The following is a 15,147-nucleotide window of genomic DNA, read 5'->3' on the forward strand; positions in this document are numbered from 1 at the left end:
GGGAAATGTCCCTGTTTACAGAGGAACGGCCAAAGGAAGTCGAGGGTCGGGACGTTTGTTGACAATACACCTAGGACTGCAGGTGAGGATGCCTGGAGGTTTGGATTAGAAGCTGCCTCCTCCTTCACCCCTTGCCCTGCCCTGCCCTGCCCCTCTCCCCCCACACACCCGCTTCCCCCTGGGGAAAGGGGCCCCTTTATTCTGGAGAAGGACACTCCCCTGCAGGTCCTGAACTCCACCTGCCCTTCCCCATAAACACCACGGCTTGTCAGGAAACCCTAAAGAGAGGGGCTGTCCGTGAGCAGGATCAGAGGGGGGCCAAATCTGGCTGCGAAGGGCAATTGACGGGGAGGAGGGAGTGAGAAAGCGTTGGAGCGCCAGACCTGCGTGCAGCCTACCTCAGCCTGCGCCCCCCTGCCTGTTTGAAAGTGGGCCGCGTGTTCGCAGAGGTGTGTAGAAAACAGTGGGGACGGGAACTGTGCGGCGCAATGAAGTGTCACTGTTACTTCTCCGGAGCTGCAGCTGGTCACGAGCTGCCCGCACCAGGGCCCCCCCGGGGAAAAAATCGTCTCCCGCCGGTGCCAGGCGGGGATGAGCTGCCCTTCAGGGCTGCAGTGTGTTGATGCAAAGGGCTCGGCTCGCTGACTGTGCCGGAGTTTTGGAGGGAGTTTTTGCATGTGGTCAGTCGCTGTGTTGCTAAGCCAGCCCCCAGCTCACATTACACACTACTGTATTTATAACCTCTCCGAGCCGTTTCCCCCTTCAAGCAGTTCTCTGGGACCACCTTCTATTGGCTTTAACCTCTCCCACTTCTTGACATCTGAGTAGCTCTGAGAAAGCTCATCGAGGTCGTGTGTGTGTGTGTGTGTGTGTGTGTTTAATGCAACGGAGACTGGCCACTAGGGCTAAAGACCTGGATTATCTGAGCTCTGCTGCTGAGAAGTGTGTCGTTGCCGTTTTGGAAAAAAAAAAAATCCCCAACCAAGCCCTATCTGTTTACAGTGCAAGTTGACAAAGGGTGGTGGAGTTGGATCCTTCCTAAACTCTCCTGCCTGGAACCTGAGACTTGCATGCCATGGATCACACACTCTTTGGCTGCCTGCGCAGCCCTCATGCCACCGCGCAGGGCTTGCACCCGTTCTCCCAGTCTTCTCTCGCCCTGCATGGAAGATCTGACCCCATGTCCTACCCCGAGCTGTCTACTTCGTCCTCCTCGTGCATCATAGCGGGATACCCCAATGAAGAGGGCATGTTTGCCAGCCAGCATCACAGAGGGCACCACCATCACCACCACCACCACCACCACCACCAGCCGCAGCCGCAGCACCACCAGGCTTTGCAGACGAACTGGCACATTCCTCAGATGTCTTCTCCCCCCGCCGCTGCCAGGCACAGCCTCTGCCTGCAGCCCGACTCAGGAGGTCCCCCGGAGCTGGGCAGCAGCCCCCCAGTCCTGTGTTCAAACTCCTCCAGCCTGGGCACGAATACCCCGACGGGGGCTGCATGTGCTCCCGGGGACTATGGCAGGCAGGCGCTGTCCCCAGTGGAAACAGAGAAGAGGTCCGGCAAAAGGAAAAGCGACAGCTCAGGTAAAGGCTCGTGCTTTGCTGTCCTTGCGGGTGGGGGGTTCTCCTAGAGAGAGGGGGGGTCTAGAGAGAAACCATGGGCTTGATGGAGGGACTGCACTTCCCGGCCTTAAGGCCCCCTTTATCCCAAGCCTTTCTCTGAGGACAGCAGGCTTCAGAGAGTCACTAAAGCCGCGCTGCTCGCTGTCTCCATCATAAAGCCAGTTTATCGGGAGCATGGAAAAGAGCGAGCACGTGATAGACCGTGAAATCAATTGTGAGCAGTTGCCTACGCTCAGGAGGGGAAATGTTTGTAGGTTTGATTAGTATTTCGCATCTGGTATTGCGGTTCCTCCCTCCTTCCCCTCTGTTTCAAGATTCGCAAGATAGCTCTTTCCCACCCCCATTCCCCCTTTGAGCCAGTGAAACCTATTTCTGAAGGCTTGCACAATCGTTGGAAACTTTTTCTTAGAACTGGAACTTTTCTTATGAATGCTAAGTATGTGTTGCATTCTAGGGTGCGCGTCTGTATAGAGCGTGTGTATAACATAGAGTATAATTCATCATGGGGCATGAATTGGAATTTATAAATCACCATGCAGTAAATCCTATTTTTACAACGCTTAGTATTTCATTTCATGTGCTTGGGCGTTGAGGAAGACTTTTGCTGGACTTCTGATACACTGTTTTTGGTTTTTTAAGAAGGTGACTTGGGATATGCATATTTGCAGCCTATACAGAAAGATGAAGCTTTATAATACTTTGAGTTTTATATGCCACAACTGAACAGATTTGGGTTTTCAAAGTGGGGAAAGAAACTGTCAAAAAATCCCATACCAACAAAAGACAATGATCAAGGGGCAATACAGTAGTTGCAATTGATGGCATTTTTATTGTACGTTCAAAATATTGAAAATGCAAGAGCAGACATACCAACAAAGCTGTTTTCTACTAGTGAAGAGAAAATGAAAGGATTTTCCAGATATTTACTAAAGTTCACAATTGGAACCATGACCTTGATTCACTTGAAATGTCATTAATCAGGTTTTTAAAAGCTACAGAAAGTTTGCTCATTTTTAAACTGCTTTTTGCAGTTACATTATATTTTCTTCTTTACAGTTCTCCATGTCAGTTACATTAGGGAAGTTTTACAATAAATCAGGATAGGTTTGTAGGATTTTAATTACTGTTACTATATAAGCTGAAAAAAGTTCTTCGAAGTATAAAAATCTGTCATTCACAGACACTTGCAGTTTTATTTGCAATTGTACCTTCACTGTGTTTTTAAAGCAAACTTACATCATTGATCATGTGAGGTCTGAAGAATATTAGATTTTTTTAACCTGAGTTTTTGAAGGGAAGTAATTTTATGCTGGGTTGTTGGTTGGATCAGTAAATTTGTCAATCATTTACAAATGTAGAAAATTAGAAGAAAGCACAACTGTGCGTCACAATACTAGGGAATGTTGATGTTGCTTTCTGCATCTTGCAATGCAAACACACAAATCCATGGGCATTACGTGGGACTCTGTTGAAGTCAATGGAATCCTTCCATTGACTTTAATGAGCATTGAACTGAGCCCTTAATCATGATCATGATGATATAACAACTTAGTCTGGAGTTAACTTTCTAAGACAATGTATGAATACAGCCTCAAAATCATAGTACGGTATGCAACCCCCGCCCCCTCCCCAAAATATCAACTATGTTCATGTATTCTGAATGGCTTGATCTAACAAGTCTCCTTAGACAACCATGCAATAATCAGAATATTTTTATTGTTTTAGAAGAATATTGTTTTCAGACCACATGTTTTACCGTCCCATTATTTTGTTTTAATCTGAACTTCTGTGCTGAATATTTGAGATCCATGTAATGTATGGCAGCAGATCTCATTTTTAGGTCAATCAGTGTATTTCTGTGGTTACCGGCGGCAATGGCAGTTTGTTTTACTATATTTCACAAGGAATGTATGTGATGGATCATTCTTTTTGTTTCCCGAATCAAATTGCCATATGCCATAACTGACTTTTTATTTAATATGGATCATTTAGAGAACTTTTAGCCCCCTTCCCCACTTTTAAACTTCTTTAGTAAATGTTTACAATTAATTATAAATTTAGAGTAAATAATAAGTAAACAAAGAGGCTATTCAGGTATAGCATCAGCAGTATCAGAAACTAACTAACTAAGCACTAGTGCTTATTTAGAGAGATACTTCCATGCCTCTAGTTACCATTTAAGACCACAGCATATTTTGGGGATATGCCTATGTTCTGAACATGTCCCCGGTTTTTTAACTAAATTAGCCTTGGGGCCACCCCAGTTTTGCGGTATCTGGCTTTCATTAATATAAACTGTTGACATCAGAAATGTTAACTCATAAAGTTGAGTTTTGACAGTTGTCTATTCTAAAGAAACCAACACAACGTCAATTAAAGCTACATGCATTATTTTTATTTCCAAAAAATGCTGTATTTATTCGCCCTCATAAAATTGTCATGAAAATTTCCCAGCGAAGACACACATTTTTTCATGTTTATCTTTACCGTGATGACAATGGGGGAGAAAAAAACTAATGCTATTTTATACTTTTTTTTGGGGGGGGGGGTATACTTTGTCATAATTTTGTTGTTTGCTTAGAAACCAAGGTGAAATGTGCCTTGGAAATTATTTAGGTAGAATGACTGACTGATTTTGGATCCCACACTGGGGCCTGAGCTGGCTGGGAAATAACTTCTGAAGATAACGTTCAATAAACTGCTGCATAAACATGGAGAAACTGTCAACTCTGTATAAAAGATTTGTGAATTATATGATGAGTGGGAAATTCCTTAGTCATCTCTTCCTGAATGCAGCAGGCCAACCTGCCTGGGCCCAAATGTGGGACCGTAAACCAGCATGAGGGGATATACACACAGACCTTTAAACATTGTGAGTTCATTTCTTTCAAATAAACATTTCTGATATCAACAACAGTAATAAAAATAAGATGCCACAGCATTATGATGTATGCTGCAAACAAATTTAGCTCTTTTAAAATGCAGTAACAGCCAAGATATTTGAGTGCTAATGCGAGGTAGATAAAAAATGAATAAGAAATATATCCCTAAAATGAGTTGTTGCTTTATATGGTATGAGTTCTTTCATGAGGTATAATTTGGATTTTTTTCCCTCTCATAAATTGCCTGTGACTTCTGAAGCCATTTAATTTCACCATTGTAAAATAACAGGTGGTGTTTACTGAGGATATAAAACAAGTAACAAATGCAAAACTATTATAGTGGTTGTCTAAGTCAGTTTATTTGTGTCTAAATTTTTCTTAAAACATCCATGATTTTAGGAAAGACGTGAGCCCAGATGCACCTTGGAAACACAAAGTGTAATCTGGATTTCATGTGAAAGCAATTAACTTTCTGAGTATTTTAGGAAGTCTAAATTTCAATGGGAAAAATCTGAAAAGCTCCTACTATTAGGGGGAGAACTTTACAGTATAACTATTAAATATGCAACAATCTACATTGATTGGGATATCTGTTAGGCTAGATGAATATATATTACAATTTAATATATGAAGATATGCTACTGTGTACTGAAGCCCAATGCCATTTAAAAATACTATTAAGTATGAAAGATATTTTTACATCTGACACACAAAGATGCTGTATAGAGTGCCGAGATATACAGAGAGGTTGATGTATGTAGGTCCATTTATATTTTTTAAAATGAACATAAAATGCCATCATACAAATGTAGTCTTTTTCTATGATGTGCCTTCGAAGAAACTGTTTTAAAAACCGAAATACCATAAATGTACTGTCTAAAATGATCACTTCAAAGCAAGTCATTTTGATAAATGACTGTAAATAGTGTGAAGTCATTGGTTTCAATGACTTCTGATTGCTCTCCAAAACATTTCCGTAAGAAAAATGAGCTGTACCCACATAATCAAAAGGATTGTGTAACTGATTCATCAATGTGTCCATACTTTTCAGCAGGGTTGTAACGGAAGCAAGAGAAATACATGCTATTGGCTGAAAACTTTCTCTGGAAAGAGTTAATTTGCTAATTATGTTTGGGATGTAATATCAAAACATCACTTATCATGAAGGGAAAATGTCAAAATATGTAGGTTATACAAATCAGAGAGGTATGTACCAAATGTGTTGAAGTCAAATTGAATGGTCATGCTATTTTAAAGAGAAATACAATACAGATGATTCCTTATCAGAGACTAGTGTTGCATACTGCATTACTTAATGGATTGTTTTATTGGACAAAATTTACAGTAATATGTTCACTTTGCTCACAGCAAGTATAATTAACAAAACAGAACTGTATCTTTCATAGATACTAAATTATATTTTATTTAATTCATACAATCTAAAATTCCTTGCTCTTAGCAAAATGACAGGTTTAATATATTTTAGCACATCTCTTTGCATCTCTTTGCATGGATGGAAAATAGCATACGGTCATACCCTCTAATTTGAATTGCTATCTGTTTGGATGTAATGAGATTAATTTGTAGCTACAAACATTTATGCCCTCCCTATTCCCCTATTAAAAAAACAAACAAAGATATCAAGGCCTCAATCCAGAAAAACATTTAAGCATGTGCTTAACTTTTTGAGTTGTTCCATTGCTTATAGTTAAATGCATTGCTGGATCAGGCCCAGTTTTTCTATAATACACCAACAGAACTGTGTAATTTTGTCTTACTTTATATTAGCCAGTACCCAGTCTTACAAGTAAAGTCACTGAAAATTTTGTCTACATGAGTGCAATATTAGAATCCATCATAGAGGCAGAGAGAGATACACATACACACAAAGAGATACAGGAAGTGTGAAAATATATAAAGAACCATTGAAAATTCCATTTTTAGAATTTTAAATTTATTGGAAAGTGGGGGGGGGAGGGAAAGAGTACCAGTTGCATAACTGAAACACAAATTCCAGCAATAGCAACAGAGTGGATATCAATTTAGGTATCACCTAATAGTTTGAAATCACCTAAAATTGTATTTAATGTTGGGGTTTTTAGCACTAGAGAATAAGATGCAAACTAACAGATCCTATTTAGAGAGTAATTCTAATGTTCATAGTTCTTACGATAGCACCTGAGAAGCGAATATATGCCTTGGGATTTTTTCTTTTTGTTCTTATTAGACATAAAATAGCAACTAGTTTGTAATCTCCAGAGTATTTTAAGTGCACTCGTTCATCTGAATTCAGTTAGCCATTTTGGAATCTTCATGCTTTACATTTTTATAATGCATTGGTCTTCATGCACTTGATTCTGCCCCTTTGAAATCAATGGGAATGGGATCAGGCCCTTCATCTTGAAATTCAAGGCAAGGTGATCACATTCACTCTTATACTGGCCTTTAATAATCATGCATTTTATACTGCCCTTTAATAGTCATGGAGCATTTTTCCGTATTATCTCTTATAAACTTAGCAGTGGGTCTCAAACAAATTTTTGCTGTGGCTCAAAAGTCACGGTGGCCATACATGAAGTCCACGATGGTCACACTTGAGTATCACTGGTTTCATGTACAGTATGAGTATTTCCTGTATAGTTTTTTCACCTTTGGTAAGATGTCCTGTACAAGAAGTTTTCCATGTCCAGATGTGGCGCATTAACAATAAGCCTTAGTTTGTTAGAGTGAGGAAAGCTAAGAATTCATCAACGAGGGGTTTTTTTTGCGGGAATAGTTTTCCACATGCCTGCATCTTTGTTCTACTGCTCTAACTTTTTATTTATTTACGGAAATCAGTGGTACTGCTCCTAACCATAAAGTTATTGTTGTGCATGTTTGTCGTATTGGGGACCAACATCTTTGAGTATTCAAACGGAATGAATTTTTAAAATCTAATTTATGTGTCTCTTTATATGTTATGGGTAAAATCCTCCCTTCACTGAAGTCAATGACAAAACTCTCATTGACTTCAGTAGTGGCAAGATTTCACCCTATGTGTTTACTTTATACACATGACTCAGGTCAGGCAAGGAAAATAGACTGATTATTCTCTCTTATGGTTATAGTTCTGGTCACTTTCTGATTCTTGCATGCTAGCACTAGACACCTTTGACAAATGTTACGGTGACACGTTTATTTCAAAAAAGAAAAACTGGATTGTTTTAATTTTATAGAAACATTTATATAATTAGAATTTATAAATACATATTTCATAATCTACATTTTGGGGCAAATTTGACTTGATCATATCCCTTTAAAAATATTGCTTTCATAGCCAAGATGTGAATCATATAGATACTTTTTCATTTGTTGCTGTTTTTTAAAAAAAATGATCTAAAATGTCCCTGGTATTGTATAGACAGCTGCATAATAGTATATTAAGATTCACAGAGTGATGCAGTAGAGTGAAAAACAATTCATAATGCATACTTTATAATAATTGTGTAAATTACCGTGCTGTTTATCCTTTACTCTTATGAATGTAGATTGCTTCTAAATTGTACACTGACATAATGGTCAAAGTCCTCTTAATTTTAAAGCTAGGACATTAACATAATACTCATTACAGATCAAAAAATAAGACCTGAGGGTAAAATGTTGGCCTCATTACAGTCAACAGCAAAACCCTCATTGACTTTAATGGTCATGATTTTGCTCTCAGTTTTGGAAGGGCCTCAGACTTTGCGCCAGAAAATAACTTTGGGTGCATTTTATAGCACTTGTACAACCTGATTTGAAGGTGCGAGTGTTATCCAGTCTGGCTGCAATTATGTGCAGGTGCAAGAAAATCAGAAGCTTCTGAAAATCAGAAGCTAAATGTTTTAGTTCTTAACAACCGAGTAAATGTAATGATCCAATCCTACATGCACTGAGGTGCAAGTCCCACTGACTTCAGTGCGACTTGCACTTCAATTTCACAGGGAACAGGTCCAGCTTCGATATCTTCTTGATAACTACTTATACATAAGCCTTAGAGTATTGGAAAAAAGGGGCCCTTAAGTATATGAAAAATAACAAGAAGCTAAGAATATTTACTCAGTTGAAAGAAAAGTTCTTTCGTAGGTTGAACCTACATTACGGTTTACATTTCTCTTTAACTGATGAAACAAAATAGTTGGCCCAACAGAGGATGAAATAAGTCTCAGAGGAATGATTCAAATAATTCAATTACTATGGAAGAGCATCATTTTACTAAACCAATAAAATCCAGTGGATTATGAAACGCCGAAGGACAGCCAAAGAAACTTTTTTTTTTTAAAAGCTGCTTCTTGGACTGGAGGAAAAAAAATGGTTCACTAATATTATTTATGGCAAGTAAAGTATGAAAAATTAGATTTGAAACCGATTACCGCAGGTTGTGCTGCAATGTAGGTGCAATGTTCCTTTTTACTGTCCCCACTCTCTCTGATCTACAATAGCTATTTTTAATTTTAGCAACTGAGCTTTAATGAATACTGCCACACAGCATCTCTGTTGCATACTCTTGGAAATTTATCCATCACCACTGTATCTAATATTTTTACTGCTGAAGGCCTTCATCCTACAAAGATTTAAGTAGATGCTTAACTTCACACATTGCAAGTGAAATCCTGGCCCCTTTGAATTAAATGGAAGTTTAGCTATTGACTTCAATGGGACCAGGGTTTCTTCCTGTTAGCAGCTGCACTGACTTTGATAGCTCTACTTATATGCCTGGAATTAAGCATGTGCTTAAATGTTTTGGTGAACTGGGGCTTTAGTCTCTGTCTTAAATTTCCAAAAACCAACAGTTTTATTCTTTGGCCTTTCTGAAAATAAATACTAAAATCTGTTGGACGTGTGATCTGACTGTACAGATGAAAACTTGAAGAAACAGTGGTGGGATTTTTGTCCTGCCTTTCAAGAGGGAACCAAAACCAAACCAATCCAAAACAACAACTCTGGAAAGGATCCCTATAGGCAAGAAAACTCCACGAGGTTCCCTTAATGTAGATTCCCACAAATGTTTCTTTCTAGGATGGGACTCTAATGGATGCTGTCAGGGAATCCTGTACAACCAGCTGTCTCTGGCCTTAAAGGGGATTCCAGTTCCCTAGCACAACGGGGCTCCATGCGGGAGATAACATAGCTTGGGGCTCTACTACATTTTCATGCATTCTTTGGGGTGTTGGTATGGAATGACGCATATTCCCCACCCTCACAAGCTCCCAATCCCATGCCCTGCCCAAACGTGGATACCAGATCTCGCAGAGCTCTCTGCATAAGCTGTTAGGAGCGGGGACACTGTTGAGGAGGTGGCAGATGTCACTGCTCCTGCCGTTTCCCTGTGGGCTAGGAGAGTTTCATGCATGGTGGAACCCCCTTTTCATACAGATCAGGGGGAACAATTGGGCCCATCTTGTGCAGGCAAAATAGCCAAGGTGGATAAATAATTATCTATGGCTCTGACCCAGCAAAACCCTTAAGCAGATATTTAGATGTGTTTAGGCCTGATCCAGTCTGAATAACTCCTTGTGTTGATTCCTAATTCTTCTGTAAGCTTTGAGCATTTCTCTTATCTGTCTACATAACTATTTGGCCCCGTGACTCTAGTGACTGAGAATGTGCACATCATTCCTTACACACTTATTAAACATATATATGTTTTTTTTTCTTTCTCAGCTAACATATAGTGCATACTACTAAATTTAAATTACAAATAAAGAAATATAATCAGCTTGTCCTAAATTTTATTTTTAAAAAGACTGTTCATTAGGAAGGAAAAAGACAAGAGAAAAAATTCTTTAGGTAAAATATATAAAGCTCAAAGTGACTGAGAACAACTATTCTGGGCTAGATTCTCAGCACATGTAAATTGTCCATTGAGTCCATTGTCCATTGGACTCAATATTGCTACACTGACTTACCCCTGCTGTGTGACAATTTCTTAGTGATGAACTGTACAAAATCTTTTCCATTGAAAGAAAACGGCAGTACCGCAACTTATAATTAAAATATGTTAATATGAGCTAAGGGTCCTTAGCCCTTGGCTCACTGAAACGTATGTCTTTGAAAATCAGTCTTCAAAAAACCCCAATTGAAATTCTTCAAGCTGCTCTCGCTGAAGTTAGTGGGAACCAAGAGCACTACAAGCTCTGGTCTATAATTAGTAATAATGTCTTGCTACTACAACAAAGTTTAAAGTAACATGTTGATGCAGTTATATTATTGACTATATTCTTGTTTCAGAAATATTTTAGATTTGTGCTGCAGTTAAGGCCTAATCCTGCAGGAAGTTAATTTAGCCTTCTCAAGGACTTCAGGAATCAGGCCCTTACTGTGTGTTTTCTTGTTTAAAAAAAAAAAATCTTTGAGGGAGATTGTTTGGTTTTATGCCTTGGAGAACTTAGCACCTTTTTCATCCACTCAGAGAGGGAACCGTGCCTTTACGTTACAGTTTGTCTTGAAGGGTAATGCTTATGTGATACTGACCTAAAATCAATAAAGAAATGGAGAGACCAAAGACTATGTAGGACTATGTAAATGTTTGTCAGTGAATGCAAGATGAAACAAAATTAGCTATGTATAGGCAGCATAAGTGAGAAAAATAGGAGGGTTAATTAGTGCACGCAAAGTTCTTTGAACTCTATAAATACAAAGTATTATTTCTTCTTAAAGTTAGCATTTTGTATGCTAGTGGTAACGTGGAATTTAGTAATAATTCCTATAATTGGTCTTTAAAAAGACTCTATATTAAGTCATCCACATTTATGGAATTATTATTTTAAAATGTTAGTAGATCAAAAATCTTTAAATGTAATTAAAATATTGGTGTGAAAAAACACAGAAGAAAAGCTGGAGATCAATGCTTAAATATTCAGATTTGGTTTAAATTATGAAGGACTAATCTGCCAAACTTCCCTGTAGGTTCTGTGTTTTGAATTTGACTTCCCTTGTTTCCCCCACCCCAACCCTTTTTATATTTTAATATGTTACTACAGTTTTATAAGAACAAACATCTTTATTGCTTTAATATGAGTGAATGCAGAGAAACCTAATACTATTAAACCTCATATTTCATGGGTTCCAAACTGAAAATTTAGATGTAAGCAAGGTCTCATTTGAGAGAGAGATTTTCCATGCCAACAGGAATTTAACATTTTGGGTTTTGCAAACATATCACCAGGGCTTTGCCAGACACGACGCCCAAACAAACACGTCTTTTTGGATGGAGTTAATATGTTTCAAGTACAGTGGCTAAATGCATTCAACAGCTTGACTATGTTTACTGAAATATCATTTATAGACAGGTCTGATCCTACAGGGTTTTCGGAGGTGGTGGGGCCTTCAAGTCCTACTGAAATCACTCAGCCCCTTGCTGGATTGGGCCTTTTGTAAACTGAACTACATACCTGCTCCTGTAAAGACCCTAAACCTGAAAACTCTTAACAGTGGACTTAGCTTTACTGTCATGCATATGTAACCAACATAGAAGGGAGGTAAGTCTAAGCTTGTATTGGATGTGATTTACTTACCAATTCTGTGCTACAGAAATCCTCTCTCTGACTTGTAGAGACCATAATTTCATATCCTTGCAAGAGACTACAGATGGGTTTTCTATAGGAACGATCTAAAAAGTGGAAATTATAATAGGACTCACTTTTTTCTTCTCAGGAATCCAATACCAGCCTTTATCATAACACACACACACACACACACAATGAGCAGTGTGAACTTTTTTCCCTTTTTTTTTTTTTAATTGAATAACTCTCCAAAAATAAATCATTCCTCACAGACTGCTAGACTAGCGCCATTAACTAGAAATTTGTTATTTTCTTTTAAAATGAAGAGTCTGAAGCAGAGCCAAACCCTAAAATATATATATTTAAACCTCACAAAATAAGTAAATGGATTGGGACTTTTGCCAATCAGAGATCTTCTGCTTTCACTTAAGTCATGACAACTAGGTATAGACAGAACCAATTTTTTCAGCATGTATGATACTAAGCACAAACACAACGTCAAATATACACACGCGCGCACACACCTGACAATTGCTGCAGCTGTTAGGTTCAGTAGGGTGATACGACTTACAAAGACATTAAGCCTCCAGTCTATGATTTCTCGTTTGTGGTATTTTCCCAGTCTCAATCCCAGTGACTTCTGTAAAATTACCGGAAACTATATTGAGATCCAACCTACAGATTCAGTCTGGGTTATTCCCGCAGCTCTATCTTTCCCATGCTGGGCTGGGCTGTAACTGGCTGGTGCGCAAATCAAAATGGCTGCCAGTTATGTACCCCTGATAGAACTCACTACTGACTGGTCAGGAGCTTCCAGCTTCTAACTAAGGGTATAATGCGTGTACTGGAACGTCTGCCCTTATTGAAAACTTCCATGCCAATTTCAGAGCATGATTAGCTTCCTGCCATCTTGTCTGGGAATGTTTCCATCTCCACTCGGAACAAGTAGAAACAGCAGCTGTAATTACAGCAAAAAGACTTGTGATTGAATACCAGAAAAAGGGTGGAGGCAAGAAGAGAGAAGGGGGTTACACATAGTCCCAATAGCTCACAGTAATAAAGTTAAGCACATGCGTAAGTGGTTGCAGGATTTGAGCCTGTATCTGTGGCTGTTCTGTCGTTGACTAACTTTTTGGCTAAGAAACTTTTCCAATTATACTGCCTATGGATGTATCTCAGACAAAAATATTCTTTATGCAGGACCTTATTTCATTTTGTGTTTTTCAAGTCTGCCTCAAGAACTAATTTGTAGTCTTAATTCACAAAATATATAAATATGGAGGCTGCATTCATGTTACCACTGAAACATGATTAACTTTATTATATACAGAGAAGTGAAAAGCATGCAGCTAAACATGGGTGGTAGTTTTAATGCTGCCCATCACGCCTGCCCTGTGCCCATATCTGACAATAGCACCTTGTTCATATACCAGTAAGCACCTAAAATGGATTGAAGTGAAATCATCTGGGTCCAAAAGGCACAGACCCTATGAGGACTATATGGGAGTCTGCTGGAAGAGTAGCGTCCTGGAGCACTTGTGCATTTCCTATGTTCTGCAGGAAAGATCTCTGTGCAAGATCTGCATAGGTCCCCATGGATGACCACATTGGGACAGGCCAGGGGAGAAGCTGCAGTGTCTTGTGTAACTGTCATGGGGGAATGCTGCCACAAGTTTGCCTTCAGCCCTGAGTAGGAGAGTGTTGAATTTAACCTGCCCAATTTTTCTGTCCTCTACAGAGCTCAAATAGTCAGGCTTTATGTGGGTACAGTTGAATATGAAATGAATATAGAATTTCACCTCTTCCTGTGGAAAAACTTACAGAAGGAAGAAGTACTCACAAAACAATCCAAAATGGATGTGTGGGGAAACCTAAAGCATTCTCCTTACAAGGGAAGGAAGAATTAACTGTATGGTGAGGGCATGACTTCATGGTTAGAGGATCTATGCCGATACTGCAGACCTCCTGACCTCCAGCTGTGTAGCTGCTTTGCCATTGGTTCCCTAGTCCAAGGCTATGTAATACCTCATACTTTGAGCGGGGTTGAAGCTGTGGATTGGAAGATATTATCTACCTCTCAGGTTTGCGATGTGGGGTCATCTTTGACTTCATCTCCCCTCCCGCACACATCCAGGCTGTTTTGCTGCTTCTTCCTTCATGTGATATCAAAAATCCAACTCTTCTTTTCTGTCCCCATGTCCCTGCTCTGGTCATCTCTGTCTTGATTACTGTAACTTCCTCCCTGACTCCAGTGTTGCCAACAGACCATAGTAGGAAGTCATCCGAGAAACCCTGAAAAGTTGCTATTTAAGCTTTCAAAGTGTGTCAAAAATCTCACTAAACAAAATTTCCACAAAATTCAGTAGCAAATTATATGTGTATATACACGGGATGGTAAATTTTCGTTACAAACACAATACTGAAAAAATGTATTATAGAATTTCTGTACACACTAATCCCTGAAAATGTTTTTAGACTGTAAGTCGTATTCTAATAGGAGTTTGTCATAGAGATTTTAAGTGCATAATTGGGCATGTCCTCGGGAGGAAGCACATTCCAGGGCTTGGGCTGAGAGGCTGTGAATGAGAGGAAGGGTTTGACTCAAACTCCTGGTGGCAGAATAAATGCTTAGCAAGTAACTGGGGCTTAGCTTCATTCCTTGCTGGTGGGGAGGGGGTAAAAAGACAGATCTAATGGGGAGAAGAGGTGGAAGAGAGGAGGAGACAACTGCCCCTAAGGGGAAAAGTTATGATCTTCTGCTTAGTAAAAACAGTTAGTGACCAGAGCGGGCACTACTCCCTGGGCGAGGGTGATGCAGGAAAAAACAATTGACAACAGATCTTTGAACCTTTTGCCACTGAAATTATTAAAATCTCCTCCAAGAAGCAGGGAGCCGGCTTGTCTAGTTGGATGATTTCCTTGTGACTCTGATGAACCTGCCCCCATTACCATTCTGTGCTCGCCCTGCCTGGGTGAGAGGACACTCCCAGCTGCTGAACAGAAAGCAGCAGCAATGCTGGGCACTCCCTCCTCAGCTGGATAGTCTTGGCAGCTGGGTTTATTTTGTTATCATTTATCAGCTCCATTGGTGTCTCTCAGTTGGCAGGAGGCTGG

General features: G+C 39.6%; 1 protein-coding gene across 2 annotated transcripts in view; it reads left to right on the forward strand.

The window, feature by feature from the left end:
- MEOX2 (mesenchyme homeobox 2) overlaps nucleotides 1–15,147 on the forward strand; it is a 70,654-nt gene continuing 55,507 nt past the window's right edge. Inside the window, exons 1-2 of one of the 2 annotated variants that reach the window (XM_048838285.2) lie at nucleotides 1–82; nucleotides 1,003–1,589. In XM_048838285.2, the coding sequence (XP_048694242.1) occupies nucleotides 1,076–1,589 (514 nt within the window). In that variant the 5' untranslated portion in view covers nucleotides 1–82; nucleotides 1,003–1,075. Of the gene's footprint in view, nucleotides 83–736; nucleotides 1,590–15,147 lie in introns of those variants that run through there. The other variant, XM_048838284.2, reaches the window with a different exon arrangement.

The sequence above is a fragment of the Caretta caretta genome, chromosome 2, assembly GCF_965140235.1.
Source record: "Caretta caretta isolate rCarCar2 chromosome 2, rCarCar1.hap1, whole genome shotgun sequence".
NCBI classification, from domain to species: domain Eukaryota; kingdom Metazoa; phylum Chordata; order Testudines; family Cheloniidae; genus Caretta; species Caretta caretta.